At 43.5% G+C, this 13314-nt stretch overlaps 1 protein-coding gene across 18 annotated transcripts in view; it reads left to right on the top strand.

The window, feature by feature from the left end:
* Positions 1 to 12918, top strand: part of LOC139384114 (bridge-like lipid transfer protein family member 1) — an 89265-nt gene extending 76347 nt beyond the window's left edge. For 15 of the 18 annotated variants that reach the window (XM_071128776.1, XM_071128772.1, XM_071128766.1 and 12 more), the window contains 17 exons: positions 1663 to 1824; positions 1985 to 2124; positions 2301 to 2499; positions 2617 to 2820; positions 4915 to 5091; positions 5283 to 5423; positions 5654 to 5899; positions 6777 to 6930; positions 7232 to 7389; positions 7608 to 7797; positions 7983 to 8200; positions 8341 to 8592; positions 8898 to 9101; positions 9208 to 9402; positions 11115 to 11249; positions 11486 to 11645; positions 11895 to 12918. In XM_071128776.1, the coding sequence (XP_070984877.1) occupies positions 1663 to 1824; positions 1985 to 2124; positions 2301 to 2499; positions 2617 to 2820; positions 4915 to 5091; positions 5283 to 5423; positions 5654 to 5899; positions 6777 to 6930; positions 7232 to 7389; positions 7608 to 7797; positions 7983 to 8200; positions 8341 to 8592; positions 8898 to 9101; positions 9208 to 9402; positions 11115 to 11249; positions 11486 to 11645; positions 11895 to 12120 (3161 nt within the window). In that variant the 3' untranslated portion in view covers positions 12121 to 12918. Of the gene's footprint in view, positions 1 to 1662; positions 1825 to 1984; positions 2125 to 2300; positions 2544 to 2616; positions 2821 to 4914; positions 5092 to 5282; positions 5424 to 5653; positions 5900 to 6776; positions 6931 to 7231; positions 7390 to 7607; positions 7798 to 7982; positions 8201 to 8340; positions 8593 to 8897; positions 9102 to 9207; positions 9403 to 11114; positions 11250 to 11485; positions 11646 to 11894 lie in introns of those variants that run through there. The other 3 variants (XM_071128775.1, XM_071128760.1, XM_071128774.1) reach the window with 2 other exon arrangements.
* The last annotated feature ends 396 nt before the right edge of the window (positions 12919 to 13314 follow it).

The following is a 13314-nucleotide window of genomic DNA, read 5'->3' as shown; positions in this document are numbered from 1 at the left end:
CATTAAAATCTAGTGCATGCTCAATCTGTCTTGTCCAAGGCTTTGATCTGTGAATGTTGAAGACGCCGGTGATTTCTGTGTTGGAATGTTTTAAGATCCGGTTTGATTTCATTCCGTTTTAAACACTTAGGGGGTGGGTGGATAGACGCAGAGTGGCTGTTTTTCTAAACGCTGTTGCAAAGATATTCTCCAGAGGAAAGAAAACATACAGTGGCAAGAAAAAGTATGTGAACCCTTTGGAATTACCTGGATTTCTGTGTAAATTGGTCATAAAATTTGATCTAATCTTCAGCTAAGTCACAACAATAGACAAACATAGTGTGCTTAAACTAATAACACACAAATTATTGTATTTTTCTTGTCTACATTGAATACATAGTTTAAACATTCACAGTGTAGCTTGGGGAAAGTTTGTGAACCCCTAGGCTAATGACTTCTCAAAGCTAATTGGAGTCAGCAGTCGGCTAACCTGGACTCCAATCAATGAGACGTGATGTGAACCATGCCTCGAACAAAAGAGATCTCAGAAGACTTAAGAATTGTTGACTTGCATAAAGCTGAAAAGGGTTACAAAAGTATCTCTAAAAGTCTTGGATGTTCATCAGTCCACGGTAAGACAAATTGTCTATAAATGGAGAAAGTTCAGTACTGTTGCTACTCTCCCTAGGAGTGGCTGTCCTGCAAAGATGACTGCAAGAGCACAGCGCAAAATGCTCAATGAGGTTAATCTCTAATCCTAGAGTGTCAGCTAAAGACTTACAGAAAAAAGTCACAGCACACGAACATCAAAACATCATCCCAGCTGTAAAGTATGGTGGAGGGAGCATCATGGTTTGGGCAGCTTTACTGCCTCAGGGCCTGGACAGCTTGCTATTATCAACAGAAAAATGAATTCCCAAGTTTATCGAGACATTTTCCAGGAGGATGTTAGGCTATCTGTCCTCCAATTGAAGCTCAACAGAAGTTGGGTGATGCAACAGGACAATGACCCAAAACACAGAAGTAAATCAACAACAGAATGGCTTCAACAGAAGAAAATACTGGAGTGGCCCAGTCAGAGTTCTGACCTCAACCCGATTTGAGATGTTGTGGCATGACCTCGAGAGCAGTTCACACCAGACATCCCAAGAATATTGCTGAACTGAAACAGTTTTGTAAAGAGGAATGATCCAAAATTCTCCCTGACCGTTTTGCAGGTCTGATCCGCAACTACAGAAATGTTTGGTTGAGGTTATTGCTGAGGGTCAACCAGTTATTAAATCCATGGGTTCACATACTTTTCCCACCCTGCACTGTGAATGTTTACACGGTGTGTTCAATAAAGACATGAAAACGTATAATTGTTTTTTATTAGTTTAAGCAGACTGTGTTTGTATATTGTTGTGACCTAGATGAAGATCCAATTTTATGACCAATTTATGCAGAAATTGAGGTATTTCCAAAGGGTTCACACTTTTTCTTGACACTGTAACATGTAGACCCAAAAAGTAAATGAAAGCACAAGATCTTATTTCTTACCTTTTTTGTTTAATTTCCTTGGGAGCGAAAAACATTTATCCCAATATCTGTTTCACTTTGTGTTTTCACTCTCTTACCAATGTTGGTGGGTGTAGGCCTTGTATATGTGACCCTGTCCAAACTCCGATCATGTCTCCCCTGCAGCCAAAGGCAAGGGCAGTGGTGGGGTGAAGACAGCCAAGCTGTATGCCTGGGTGGCCCTCCAGACCCTCCCAGAAGAGATGGTCATAAGCCCTTGTCTTCTGGACTTCCTGGAGAAAGCCTTGGAGACCATTCCCATCACACCGGTGGAAAGGAACTATACTGGTATGTAGGGTCATTACATTGCAAATAGATCACCTGTTCACCTCACCTCTTTGGATTTTAATTGTGCAAAAAATCCATAAATGTTTGCTGGACCTAAAACATCAACAACTTACAAAACTGTTGCTCAAAGCTGACCCCTTTTTGTCTCTGTGTGTCTCAGATTTGAACTCCCAGGAGGAGGACTTAGGCCAGTTTGATCCAGTGGAGCCCCTGGAGGAGTCCACCACATCCCTGGTGTCCTCATCCACCTCTGCCTACTCCTCCTTTCCTGTGGACGTGGTGGTTTATGTCAGAGTACAGGTAACCTACCTCTGTCTGCCCGCCTTACTGTGGTCCCCATAGCTCAGTTCTTGTAACTCTGTTCTCCATTGTACAATATGAGTATGTTTTGCTGTCGTAATGTCCAATCCCTGAGACACCACACTCAAAGTAATGACGTTTTCAAATTCTATTCTAATCTGACTCAATGTCTCTAGCCCTCTCAGATCCGCTTCAGCTGCTTGCCCATGTCCAGAGTGGAGTGTATGCTGAAACTGCCATCTCTAGACCTGGTATTCTCCTCTAATCGCGGTGAACTGGAGATCCCATCCAGCACCCAACCTACCGACGGCCTAAATACACCCTCCTCCACCCCCCTGAGCCAACACATCCTCAAACCACCCCCTGGCAAAGGAGGTATAGATAGCAACACTCCAAAGCACCTGTAAAGCAACTTCTAGGTGTGTGAGTGGATTCATTTTGTTTTCTAAGCCTATCTGGTCCATAATAAAACCTCTTTGATCTAATCTCCAGGTCCCTCTCCATCTCTGGGTAGCCCTCTGGGCCGGACCCATCACAGCAGCAGCCAGTCAGACCTCACCGCCCCCCCCAGCAACTCCTCAGGGCTCAGCTTCACTGCCTGCATGTCAGACTTCTCCCTCTACGTGTTCCACCCTTACGGGGCAGGGAAACAGAAATCTGCTGTCACAGGGCAGGCACCAGGCCCAGGACCTCTAGGTATGGAAAAGTGTAGTGGAAAGTTTCTCAACTTCAACATTTCTCATGTATATTCTAATATTCTATAGCAATTTGAATGTTTGTTTTTTTCGGAGTGGATGGTCGGGTGCCGGAACATTGACCAGAAACTAAGCCCATTTAATTCCTTTATTACATTGAGACACGATCACATTTCCTTATTTATTCATGGTAATACTTGGGAGAAGATTTTTTTTAAATGAAACTTATTCTTAACTGAATTCCTGGTGATTTTTATTATTTATTTACCTAAAACTAAAATCCTAAAAAAATATAGACAGTGCCCTCAAAGTATTCACACCTCTTGACTTTTTCCACATTTTGTTGTTACAGCCTAAATTTAAAATGAATCAAATTGAGATTTTGTGTCACTGGCCTACACACAATACCCAAGAATTTCAAAGTGGAATGATGTTTTTAGAATCTTTTACAAATTAATAAAAAATGAAAAGCACAAGTGTCTTGAGTCAATAAGTATTGAATCCCTTTGTTATGGCAAGCATAATTAACTTCAGGAGGAAAAATGTGCTTAACAAGTCGCATAATAAGTTACACTCTGTGTAAGTTACTCACTCTGTGTGCAATAATAGTGTTTAACATGCTTTTTGACTACAGCATCTATGTACCCCACACATACAATTATCTGTAAGGTCCCTCAGTCAAGCAGTGACTGTCAAACACATTCAACCACAAAGACCAGGGAGGTTTTCCAATGCTTTGCAAAGGAGGGAACTTATTCGTAGGTTTAAAAATAAATAAATAAAAAATACATGAAATATCCCTTTGAGCATGGTGAAGTTATTAATTACTCTTTGGACGGTGTATCAATACAGACAGTCACTACAAAGATACAGGCATCCTTCCTAACTCAGTTAAAGTAAAACTGCAAAACAAAAACATTTTAATTAATTTTATGTCCTGTGTACAAACTCTTATGTTTGGGGCCAATCCAACATAACACATTACTGAGTGCCAGTCTTCATATTTTCAAGCATGGTGGTGGCTGCATCATGTTATAGGTATGCTTGTCATTGGCAAGGACTAGGGAGTTTTTTAAGATAAAAAGAAACTGAATAGAGCTAAGCTCAAGCAAAATCCTAGAGGAAAACCTGGTTCAGTCTGCTTTCCAACAGACACTGGGAGCCCATAACCCAAGGCCAAATATATATTGGAGTTGCTTACCAAGATGACATTGACTTTTCCTGTGGCCTAGTTACATTTTTGACTTAAATCGTCTTGAAAATCAATTGCAAGACTTGAAAATGGCTGTCTAGCAAGGATCAACAACCAACTTGACAGAGCTGGAAGAATACATTTGAAAAAATAATTAGCAAATATTGTACAATCCATGTGTGCAAAGCTCTTTAGAGACTCGCCCAGAAAGACTCTCAGCTGTATGTCACCACCAAAGGTGATTCTAACATGTATTGACTCAGTGGTGAGAATGAGATATTTCTGTATTTCTTTTTCAATAAATTATCCAAACTTTGGTGTGTAGATGGGTGAGAACTTTTTTTTAAAGTGGAATAAGTCCAGGAATATGAATACTTTCTGAAGACACTGTAATTGGCATCATAAAGCCCCCATAAAAATCTGTCAGTTTAAACTAGAGATATCTATATATTTTTTGTATTGGATACGGGTGTCTCAATCCACCGCATCCGCCGATGTTGCACTTCCGCATCTGTGGTGACAGCTAGAGCAGTGTTTGTCAGATCATGAGACATCCCGAAAATCGGTCTTCTCTCAAAATCGTCTGTAGCGTCTGAACAGTTTGGCCTACAAACTATTATGGACCCTATGGAAAGATGAGACTATCACGAACACAATAGTTAATTTTGCTGTACGACCCCCACAAACATCTTGGGACTTGTCTGAAGTAGGTATCCCCTGTTCTATAGCCTATGTTTAGTACTGTGCATTATATTGCAGTGAAGTCTACCAACTACGCTGTACAGCATGCCTCAGAGTGATAGTGTACTTTCACAGCAGGCTTGTTCAGTCTTCCATCAGTTCAATGTGTAGCATTAAAACAGCGCTATGAAGTGTCGCCTCATAGCTGTTCTTTCCTTTAAGGTACAGTGGATGAAGAGCCGTCCTCTGTGACTGGGAGGAAGGATTCCCTCAGCATCAACCTGGAGTTTGTCAAGGTCAGCCTGTCCAGAATGAGACGCACCGGAGGACCAACCTTTATCGAGAGTTTTATACCTGGCAAGGGGGGCAAGATGGACACCACCCTCATCAATATCTCAGGTGCCTTGGAACGGGGTTAATGGTTGGACACTGTCTAACCTGAGCTCAATCTTTGGTCTTCAAAATGGGAATGTCATGTATATCTTGACAATGAAGCTGATCCATTTTGACATTTCAATTCCCCTGCCAAGATGGTTGAATCCACAGACACTGGTATTCCTGGCCAACTTTGAATGTTTTCTCTCTCTTAGCTGTGTGTGACATCGGCTCTGCCTCCTTCAAGTATGACATGCGGAGGCTGAGTGAAATCCTGGCCTTCCCCAGAGCCTGGTACCGCCGCAGCATCGCCCGACGCCTCTTCCTAGGAGACCAGACCATCAACATGCCAACAGGTAGAAACACAACTCCTCGATAGGCCTTTGCGCCCTGTGAGTGTAATTTTCCTTGTGTAATAAATTATCAAAATGTTTACTTCTGACTGGGTTTATTTCCTAGTTACTCTGTTTTCTCTCACTCTCCGACTCTGTTAATGTCAGTCCCTTTAAAACCTTAGGGATGTTTTCCCCAAACCTGTGTTTGTTTCAGAACATGCCCTTTACCTGAACCTGCTTCTCTCCTCCAGCCTCGGGTCCAGCGACCCCAGACTCTGTAGAGAACATGGCCCAACACCTGTCACCAGAGTCCAGCCGTAAAGCCTACTGGAGGACCTGGGACGGTAGCACTGGGCAGCACATTCCCCAGTCCCCCAACGTGTTCTCAGACCACTCCACTGGGAGCAACATGTCCCCTGGGGGCCTGTCCTCCCACCTCAAATCCCCGGCCCCTGGACGCACCAGGAGTGTCTCTGATTCCTCTGCCCCCAGAAGAGGTACCAACTCAAAAATGAGTGATCAGCATCATCAAGGAACACTATCTAATTAAAACTGTGTTAATGTTGTTTATTTTAGCTTAGTATGGAGATTGTTTTCACAAGCTAGACTTAAAATGCAGTTAGAATGATGAATGGATACTTTATCCCTCATTAAGACTGGGAATAACTTTGTCCGTAATAACTTTGCCCGCAAAACACCAATCTCAACGTCAACAGTGAAGAGGCGACTCCGGAATGCTGCCCTTCTAGGCAGAGATCCTCTGTCCAGTGTCTGTGTTCTTTTGCCCATCTTAATATTTTATTTTTATTGGCCTGTCTGAGATATGTTTTTTTCTTTGCAAATCTGCCGAGAAGGCCAGCATCCTGGAGTCGCCTCTTCACTGTTGACGTTGAGACTGGTGTTTTGCGGGTACTATTTAATGAATCTGCCAGTTGAGGACTTGAGGCGTCTGTTTCTCAAACTAGACACTCTAATGTACCTGTCCTCTTGCTCAGTTGTGCACCGGGGCCTCCCACTCTTCTTTCTATTCTGGTTAGAGACAGTTTGCGCTGTTCTTATGAAGGGAGTAGTACACAGCGTACTGAGAAAATTTATAGCTATAACCCCCCTGGAAGTTTCTTGGAAATTTCTTGCATGGAATAGCCTTCATTTCTCAGAACAAGAATAGACTGACGAGTTTCAGAAGAAAGTCCTTTGTTTCTGGCCATTTTGAGCCAGTAATCGAACCCACAAATGCTGATGCTCCAGATACTCAACTAGTCCAAATAAGGCCAGTTGTATTATTTTAGTGGTAAAAAAAAGGCTTTTCTTTCGAAAACAAGGACATTTCTAAGTGACCTCAAACTTTTGAACGGTAATGTATTTCCCATGCAGATTCTGTGACCAAGACGTCCACGCCATCGTTCAATAAGAGCGGCAAGGCAGCCGGCCCCCAGGGGACCCCGTGGGAGACACTAGTGGTGTTCGCCATCAACCTGAAGCAGCTCAACGTTCAGATGAACATGAGCAATGTCATGGGCAACAACACGTATGTCTTCCTTTTACCCCTCCCACTCAACACACTATACTCTACACACTAGGAGCCAGTTTCCCAGACACAGATTTAAGTCTATTCCTTATAATTCATATCAGCATATGACTTAATGTCTATATCTGACTACCTATAAAAACATAACACAATCTGACATATAACCCTTACCAAAGCTATGATTCTAAACATTGAAATATTTCTGTTGAAACAAACCATGCCTCATAGAAAGCAGATGTTGATTATTCATGAGGAGGTGGGTGGAACTAACTTTTCCCCCTTTGCTCTTGTTTACCTCTAGTTGGACCACCAGTGGGCTGAAGAGTCAGGGTCGTCTGTCAGTGGGTAGTAACAGAGACAGAGAAATCAGCATGTCCGTGGGTCTGGGCCGCTCCAAACTGGACTCTAAAGGCGGCGTGGTGGGGGGCAATATAGATGTCAACACCCTAGAGATGGTCTGTAAGTACAGGGATGGGGAATCATGTATTATGCCACTGGCATGTACTGTTTTTGTGCGATTCCTAAATACATTGTTATGGATGTCAAAGATTGAACTCTGGCCTCGGGTCTTGGTGTTTTTAAATGATAAATGCATCCACCTCTAACTTAAATATCCCTGTCAAACGAGTAGAACTTGAAATCCCTCTGCCGATCCTAACAACACATGTTTGTTGAAGCCCACATCTCGGAGCACCCCAACCAGCAGCCCAGCCATAACATCCAGATCACCATGGGTTCCACGGAGGCCCGTGTGGACTACATGGGCTCCAGCATCCTCATGGGCGTCTTCAGCAACGCAGACCTGAAGCTTAAGGATGAGTGGAAGGTCAACCTGTGCACTGTGGAGACAAGCCTATCAGAGAAAAGGTAAATAAGCTAGCTGAGCCTACCAGAGAAAATGTATAGCTATAACCCCCCTGGAAGCTACATTCTTGTATGTTCTCATTCTCTCTCATTTGTGGCCCCTTTCTCCCTCTGTCCCTTCCCCCTCTTCTCATTATTTTTTCCTCTCTTTTTTACCTCTCTTTCTACCTATCCCTCCCTCTCTCCAGTAAGATATTTGTCCAAGGGGACTTGCAGTGGGATATCTTCCAGGTGATCATCTCGCGCTCCACTACCCCCGACCTCATCAAGATTGGGATGAAGCTGCAGGAGTTTTTCACCCAGCAGTTTGACACAAGCAAACGAGCATTGTCCACATGGGGTCCAGTCCCCTACCTGCCCCCCAAGGCGCCGGTCATCAACATTGAGAAAGGTGCTGCAGAGCTGTGTAAGTATCCATTATGACTGGGTTCCCGGGTTCATCAAGTAAATGGACTGGTTTCGATCTAAATGCTCATCCACTCTTTCCGTCCCTTTCCCCCTCTATTGTCATTGCACCTTACGGATCTCTCCCTTCCTCTCTCCTAGACATGGATGCGGCCCACCATCGACACTGGCCTGGAGTTCTGAAGGTGATCGCCGGGTGCCACATCTCCCTCTTCCAGATGCCTCTTCCAGAAGACGCAGTGCAACTGGGTGGCTCCATTAGTCTCCATGGCAACCACATGACCCTGGCCTGCTTCCATGGGCCCAACTTCCGCTCCAAGTCCTGGGCCTTATTCCACCTGGAAGAGCCCAACATAGCTTTTTTGACTGAGGCTCAGAAGATATTGGAGGACGGTAAGGCTTTCAAGAGACTGAGAGGAGGGATGGGGAATTTGGATTTATTTGGGTAAAAAACTATACAACAATATGTACAGTGTCTTCCCAGAGGATAGGACTTAAGTGTTTTAATTGATACTTTTGTTTCCAAAGTGGTCCTCAATGGTAAAAATAAATCAAACATCTAATGATCGAAAACTAAAAAGAATTGAACAATGAACAACCACATTACATTCATATAGGCATACAAACAAAGTGGCACATCATCCCTAAGCAAGTTGCCCTAAATACCTCTAACCTCAACCTATTTTCTATCCAATCAGGCTCCACTGATGAGTCCACCTACATCGTGCAGACGTTGGCTTTTAATCTGGGTCACAACACTATGGAAACCAAACCCTGCGGGGCGCTAGAGAGCCCCATGGCCACCATCACCAAAATCACCCGTCGCAGGCACGAAAACCCGCCTCACGGAGTAGCCACAGTCAAAGAGTGGTTCAACTACGTAACTGCCATGAGGAATGAGGGTAAAGGGTACTAAATACTACCCATGTCGAATTCAAGGTCTATCGTTTCCTTTGACCCAATGTTATTCAAGACATCTGCCTCATTCTAATGTATCCTGTTCCCCAGAACTGAACCTCTTGCGCAACGTACACGCCAACAACCCAGAGAGCGGGGCGGCCGCCAAGAGTTCAAGCCTGCTCAGCAGCTTCAGCGGCTCTTCCAGCTACAACCACGAGACGGAGACAATCTTCGCCCTTCCTAGGATGCAGCTGAATTTCAGCTCCAAAAACTTTCAGGATCCTGAGGAACCCTCCTTGACTGGTAGGCTCAGTTGAGTTATACACTGAGTGTACAAAACATTGAGTTGCACCACCCCCTTGCCCTCAGAACAGCCTAAATTCGTCAGGGCATTGAGTCTACAAGGTGTCGAAAGAGTTCCACAGGGATGCTGGCCAATGTTGACGCCAATGCTGCCCACAGTAGTTGTGTAAAGTTGGCTGGATATCCTTTGGGTGGTGGCCTGTTCATGATACACACGGTAAACTGTTGAATGTAAAACCCAGCATCGTTGCTGTCCTTCACACACTCAAACCGGTGTGCCTGGCACCTACTACCATACCATGTTCAAAGGCACTTAACCCATAAGAGTCTTAAGTCGAGGGGGGGGTCTACTAAGCTATATGGAATTGTTTTAAGAAGGTCATCCCAAGGATCATTTAGCTATTTGATTTTGAATTTTAATACCCCTTGAAAATTATGTTAGGCCTTTATTAGCCCATATTGAATAACAGATTCACTGCATGGAACAACAGTCCCCAAAATATCTAAAGGAAGTTTGTTCTGAAGTGTCTGACCTATATCTTAGAGACACTACATAACCAAAAGTATGTGTGGACACCTGCTCATCGTACATCACGTTCCAAAATAATGGGAATTAATAATGAGTTGGTCCTATATAATATTTGCTACTATAACAGCCTCTACTCTTTTGGGAAGGCTTTCAACTAGATGTTGGAACATTGCTGCGGGGACTTGCTTCCATTCAGCCACAAGCATTAGTGAGGTCGGGCACTAATGTTGGGCGATTAGGCCTGGCTCGCAGTCAGTGTTCCAATTCATCCCAAAGGTGTTTGATTGTCATGCTGAAACAGGAAAGGGCCTTCCCCAAACTGTTGCCACAAAGTTGGAAGTAAAGAATTGTCTAGAATGTTATTGTTTGCTGTAGTGTTAAGATTTCCCTTCACTGGAACTAAGGGGCTGAGCCCGAACCATGAAGAACATCCCCAGACCATTATTCCTCCTCCACCAGACTTTACAATTGGCACTATGCATTGGGGCAGGTAGCGTTCTCCTGGCATCCACCAAACCCAGATTCATCCGTCAGACTGCCAGATGGTGAAGCGAGATTCATCACTCCAGAGAACGCATTTCCACTGCTCCAGAGTCGAATGGCAGTGAGCTTTACACCACTCTAGCTGAATCTTTGCATTGTGCATGGTGATCTTAGGCTTGTGTACAACTGCTCCTGACAAACAATAGTTGTGCTGACATTGCTTCCAGAGGCAGTTTGGAACTCGTTAGTGAGTGTTGCAACCGAGGACAGCACCCGGCGGTCCAGTTCTGTGAGCTTGTGTGGCCTACCGCTGAGCCGTTGTTGCTCCTTGACGTTTCCACTTCACAAAAAATAACAGCACTTACAGTTGACCGGGGCAGTTCTGGCAGGGCAGAAATTTGACAAACTGACTTGTTGGAAAGGTGGTATCCTATGACGGCGACACATAGAAAGTCACTGAGCTCTTCAGTAAGGCCATTCTGCTGTCAATGTTTGTCTATGGAGATTGCATGGCTGTGTGCTCAATTTTATACATCTGTCAGCAACCAGTGTGGCTGATATTGCAGAATCCACAAATTTGAAGGTGTCCACATACGTTTGTGTGTGTGTGTATATATGTATATATATATAGAGAGATATATATATATCTATCTTTGTTGGAAAGCAAGGTAACGACACTATTGTTTCCCGTCCGTTTCAGACTCCAACAGTAAGCCTAAGGTGGAGTGCAGCCTGGTGACTGAATTCACCGACCACATCTGTGTCACCATGGACGCAGAGCTCATCATGTTCCTGCATGACCTGGTCTCTGCCTACCTGAAGGAGAAAGAGAAGGGTGAGAGCACCTGAAATGTCAACAGCAGCAGCACACTACATTGCGCAACCTAGAACAATTAACTGTACTTTAAATTAGATAAATAGTACTGAACTTTATATAGACAATAAGAGCAACAAAGGTACAACTAAAATAGAATTTCAGTTGAAGGTGCTGTTTGATTTCGGAGTCAAAAGAAAGGAGAACCAAGGCACTCTTTATAGTTTCTCTCCCTCTCTCCCTTCCCTGTTCTGAAGCCCTTTTCAACCCCCGGATGTTTGCCACTCGGCCTGGCCAGAAGAGCCCAACGGCCCTTAATGATGAGAACTCCACAGACAAGGAGGATGGCATCAACTACACTACGGTGGACTGGAGAGAATTCATGTGCAACACCTGGCAGCTGGAGCCCACACTCAGGTAAACCAGACCCCTTCCCTCAGACCCAATATATGCCACTATGTAGAGACTTTTATCCAAACTAACAGTACAGTAAGTGCATACATTTGTAGTATGTGTATATGATCCCTGTGTTTGATTCCTTAACCCCTCACCTGAGCATGTCAACTACTCCATAAGCCCACTTTTAGGCCTGTACACTAACCCTAAACCCTTTTGTCATACATCTCTGAGGTTTCTTGACACAGTCTTAATAATTCATTTCCACAGGCTCATCTCCTGGACGGGACGGAAGATCGATCCTGTCGGCGTGGACTACATTCTCCAGAAGCTAGGCTTCCACCACGCAAGGACTACAATTCCCAAATGGCTCCAGAGGGGAGTGATGGACCCCCTGGACAAGGTCCTCTCTGTCCTCATCAAAAAACTGGGCACGGCCCTGCAGGACGAGAAAGAGAAGAAGGAGAAGATAGGACGAGACAAGGAAGAGCACTAACACCAACATCCATACCTTCTAACACAACACTTTAAAAACTGGAGGTCAGACAGTAAATCGTCAACAAACAAAACACTGGATAACTGGAAAACACTGGATAGTTCCTTGACTTGCTGTACAGTGGATAGCGTCATAGGCACATTTCCCGCTAAGCCGTGTGAATTTCAGCATAGATGTTTACTGTGGTGCATGCCACTATAGGTTTTGACAGAAAAATGTGCACTGTTTTTGTATATTTTGAACAAAATATTAAGTCTTATTATTTGGCAGCTTAAAATAATAACCCTGAAAAACCCCAACATGAATTATATGATATACATGCTTTATATGGTTGTTGTCAGAACAAACACGTTGAAGTCATCATTTATGATACTTATTTTATGGTTCATTACCTTTTTTCTGATGAGTGTGGGGGTTACTTCTAAATCATTGCCTTTTCTATGTTTCCAATGGTAAAGTTGGAATGAGGAATCTCATTTTAAGTGTCAGTTTTTCTAAATTCATCCCAATGACAACCGTTTTTGGAAAATTTTCCTATGAACTAAAAAGTATTGGATGGTTTAAATCCACTTATATAATGTATTGTAATGCTAAACCATGGTTTAATTATTTTTTGTTTGTATCTTAATTTAATGGGGATCAGAAATGTATAGTCTAAAACACATGTGAGCTGGGTGTGTCAAGCCTGTTTTTTTTTTTTATATGTGCAATAGATCAGTGTATATAAAATGACTGTGAATTTCTTAAGTGTTAAGTTCTGAATATAATAAAATCATTGCCATCCAATTTTACATCTGACTTCGTTGTCATATACAATGAGTGTACAAAACCTTATGAACACCTCTTTCCATGACCATAGATTTCACCTGGTCAGTCTATGATCCCTTATTGATGTCACTTGTTAAATCTACTTCCATCAGTGTAGATGAAGGGGAGGAGACAGGTTAAAGAAGGATTTTTAAGCCTTGAGATAATTGAGACATGGATTGTGTATGTGTGCCATTAAGGGTGAATGGGCAAGACAAAATATTCAACTGCCTTTAAACGGGGTAAGGTAGTCGGTGCCAGGCGCACCGTTTGTGTCAAGAACTGCGACACTGCTGGGTTTTTCACACTCAACAGTTTCCCATGTGTATCAAGAAAGGTCCACCACTCAAAGGACATCCAACCAACTTGACACAACTGTGGGAAGCA

The sequence above is a fragment of the Oncorhynchus clarkii genome, chromosome 25 (genome assembly GCF_045791955.1).
Source record: "Oncorhynchus clarkii lewisi isolate Uvic-CL-2024 chromosome 25, UVic_Ocla_1.0, whole genome shotgun sequence".
NCBI lineage: Eukaryota > Metazoa > Chordata > Actinopteri > Salmoniformes > Salmonidae > Oncorhynchus > Oncorhynchus clarkii.
The sequence above is the reverse complement of the archived record's forward strand: the minus strand, read 5'-3'. Positions and strand labels throughout refer to the sequence as shown.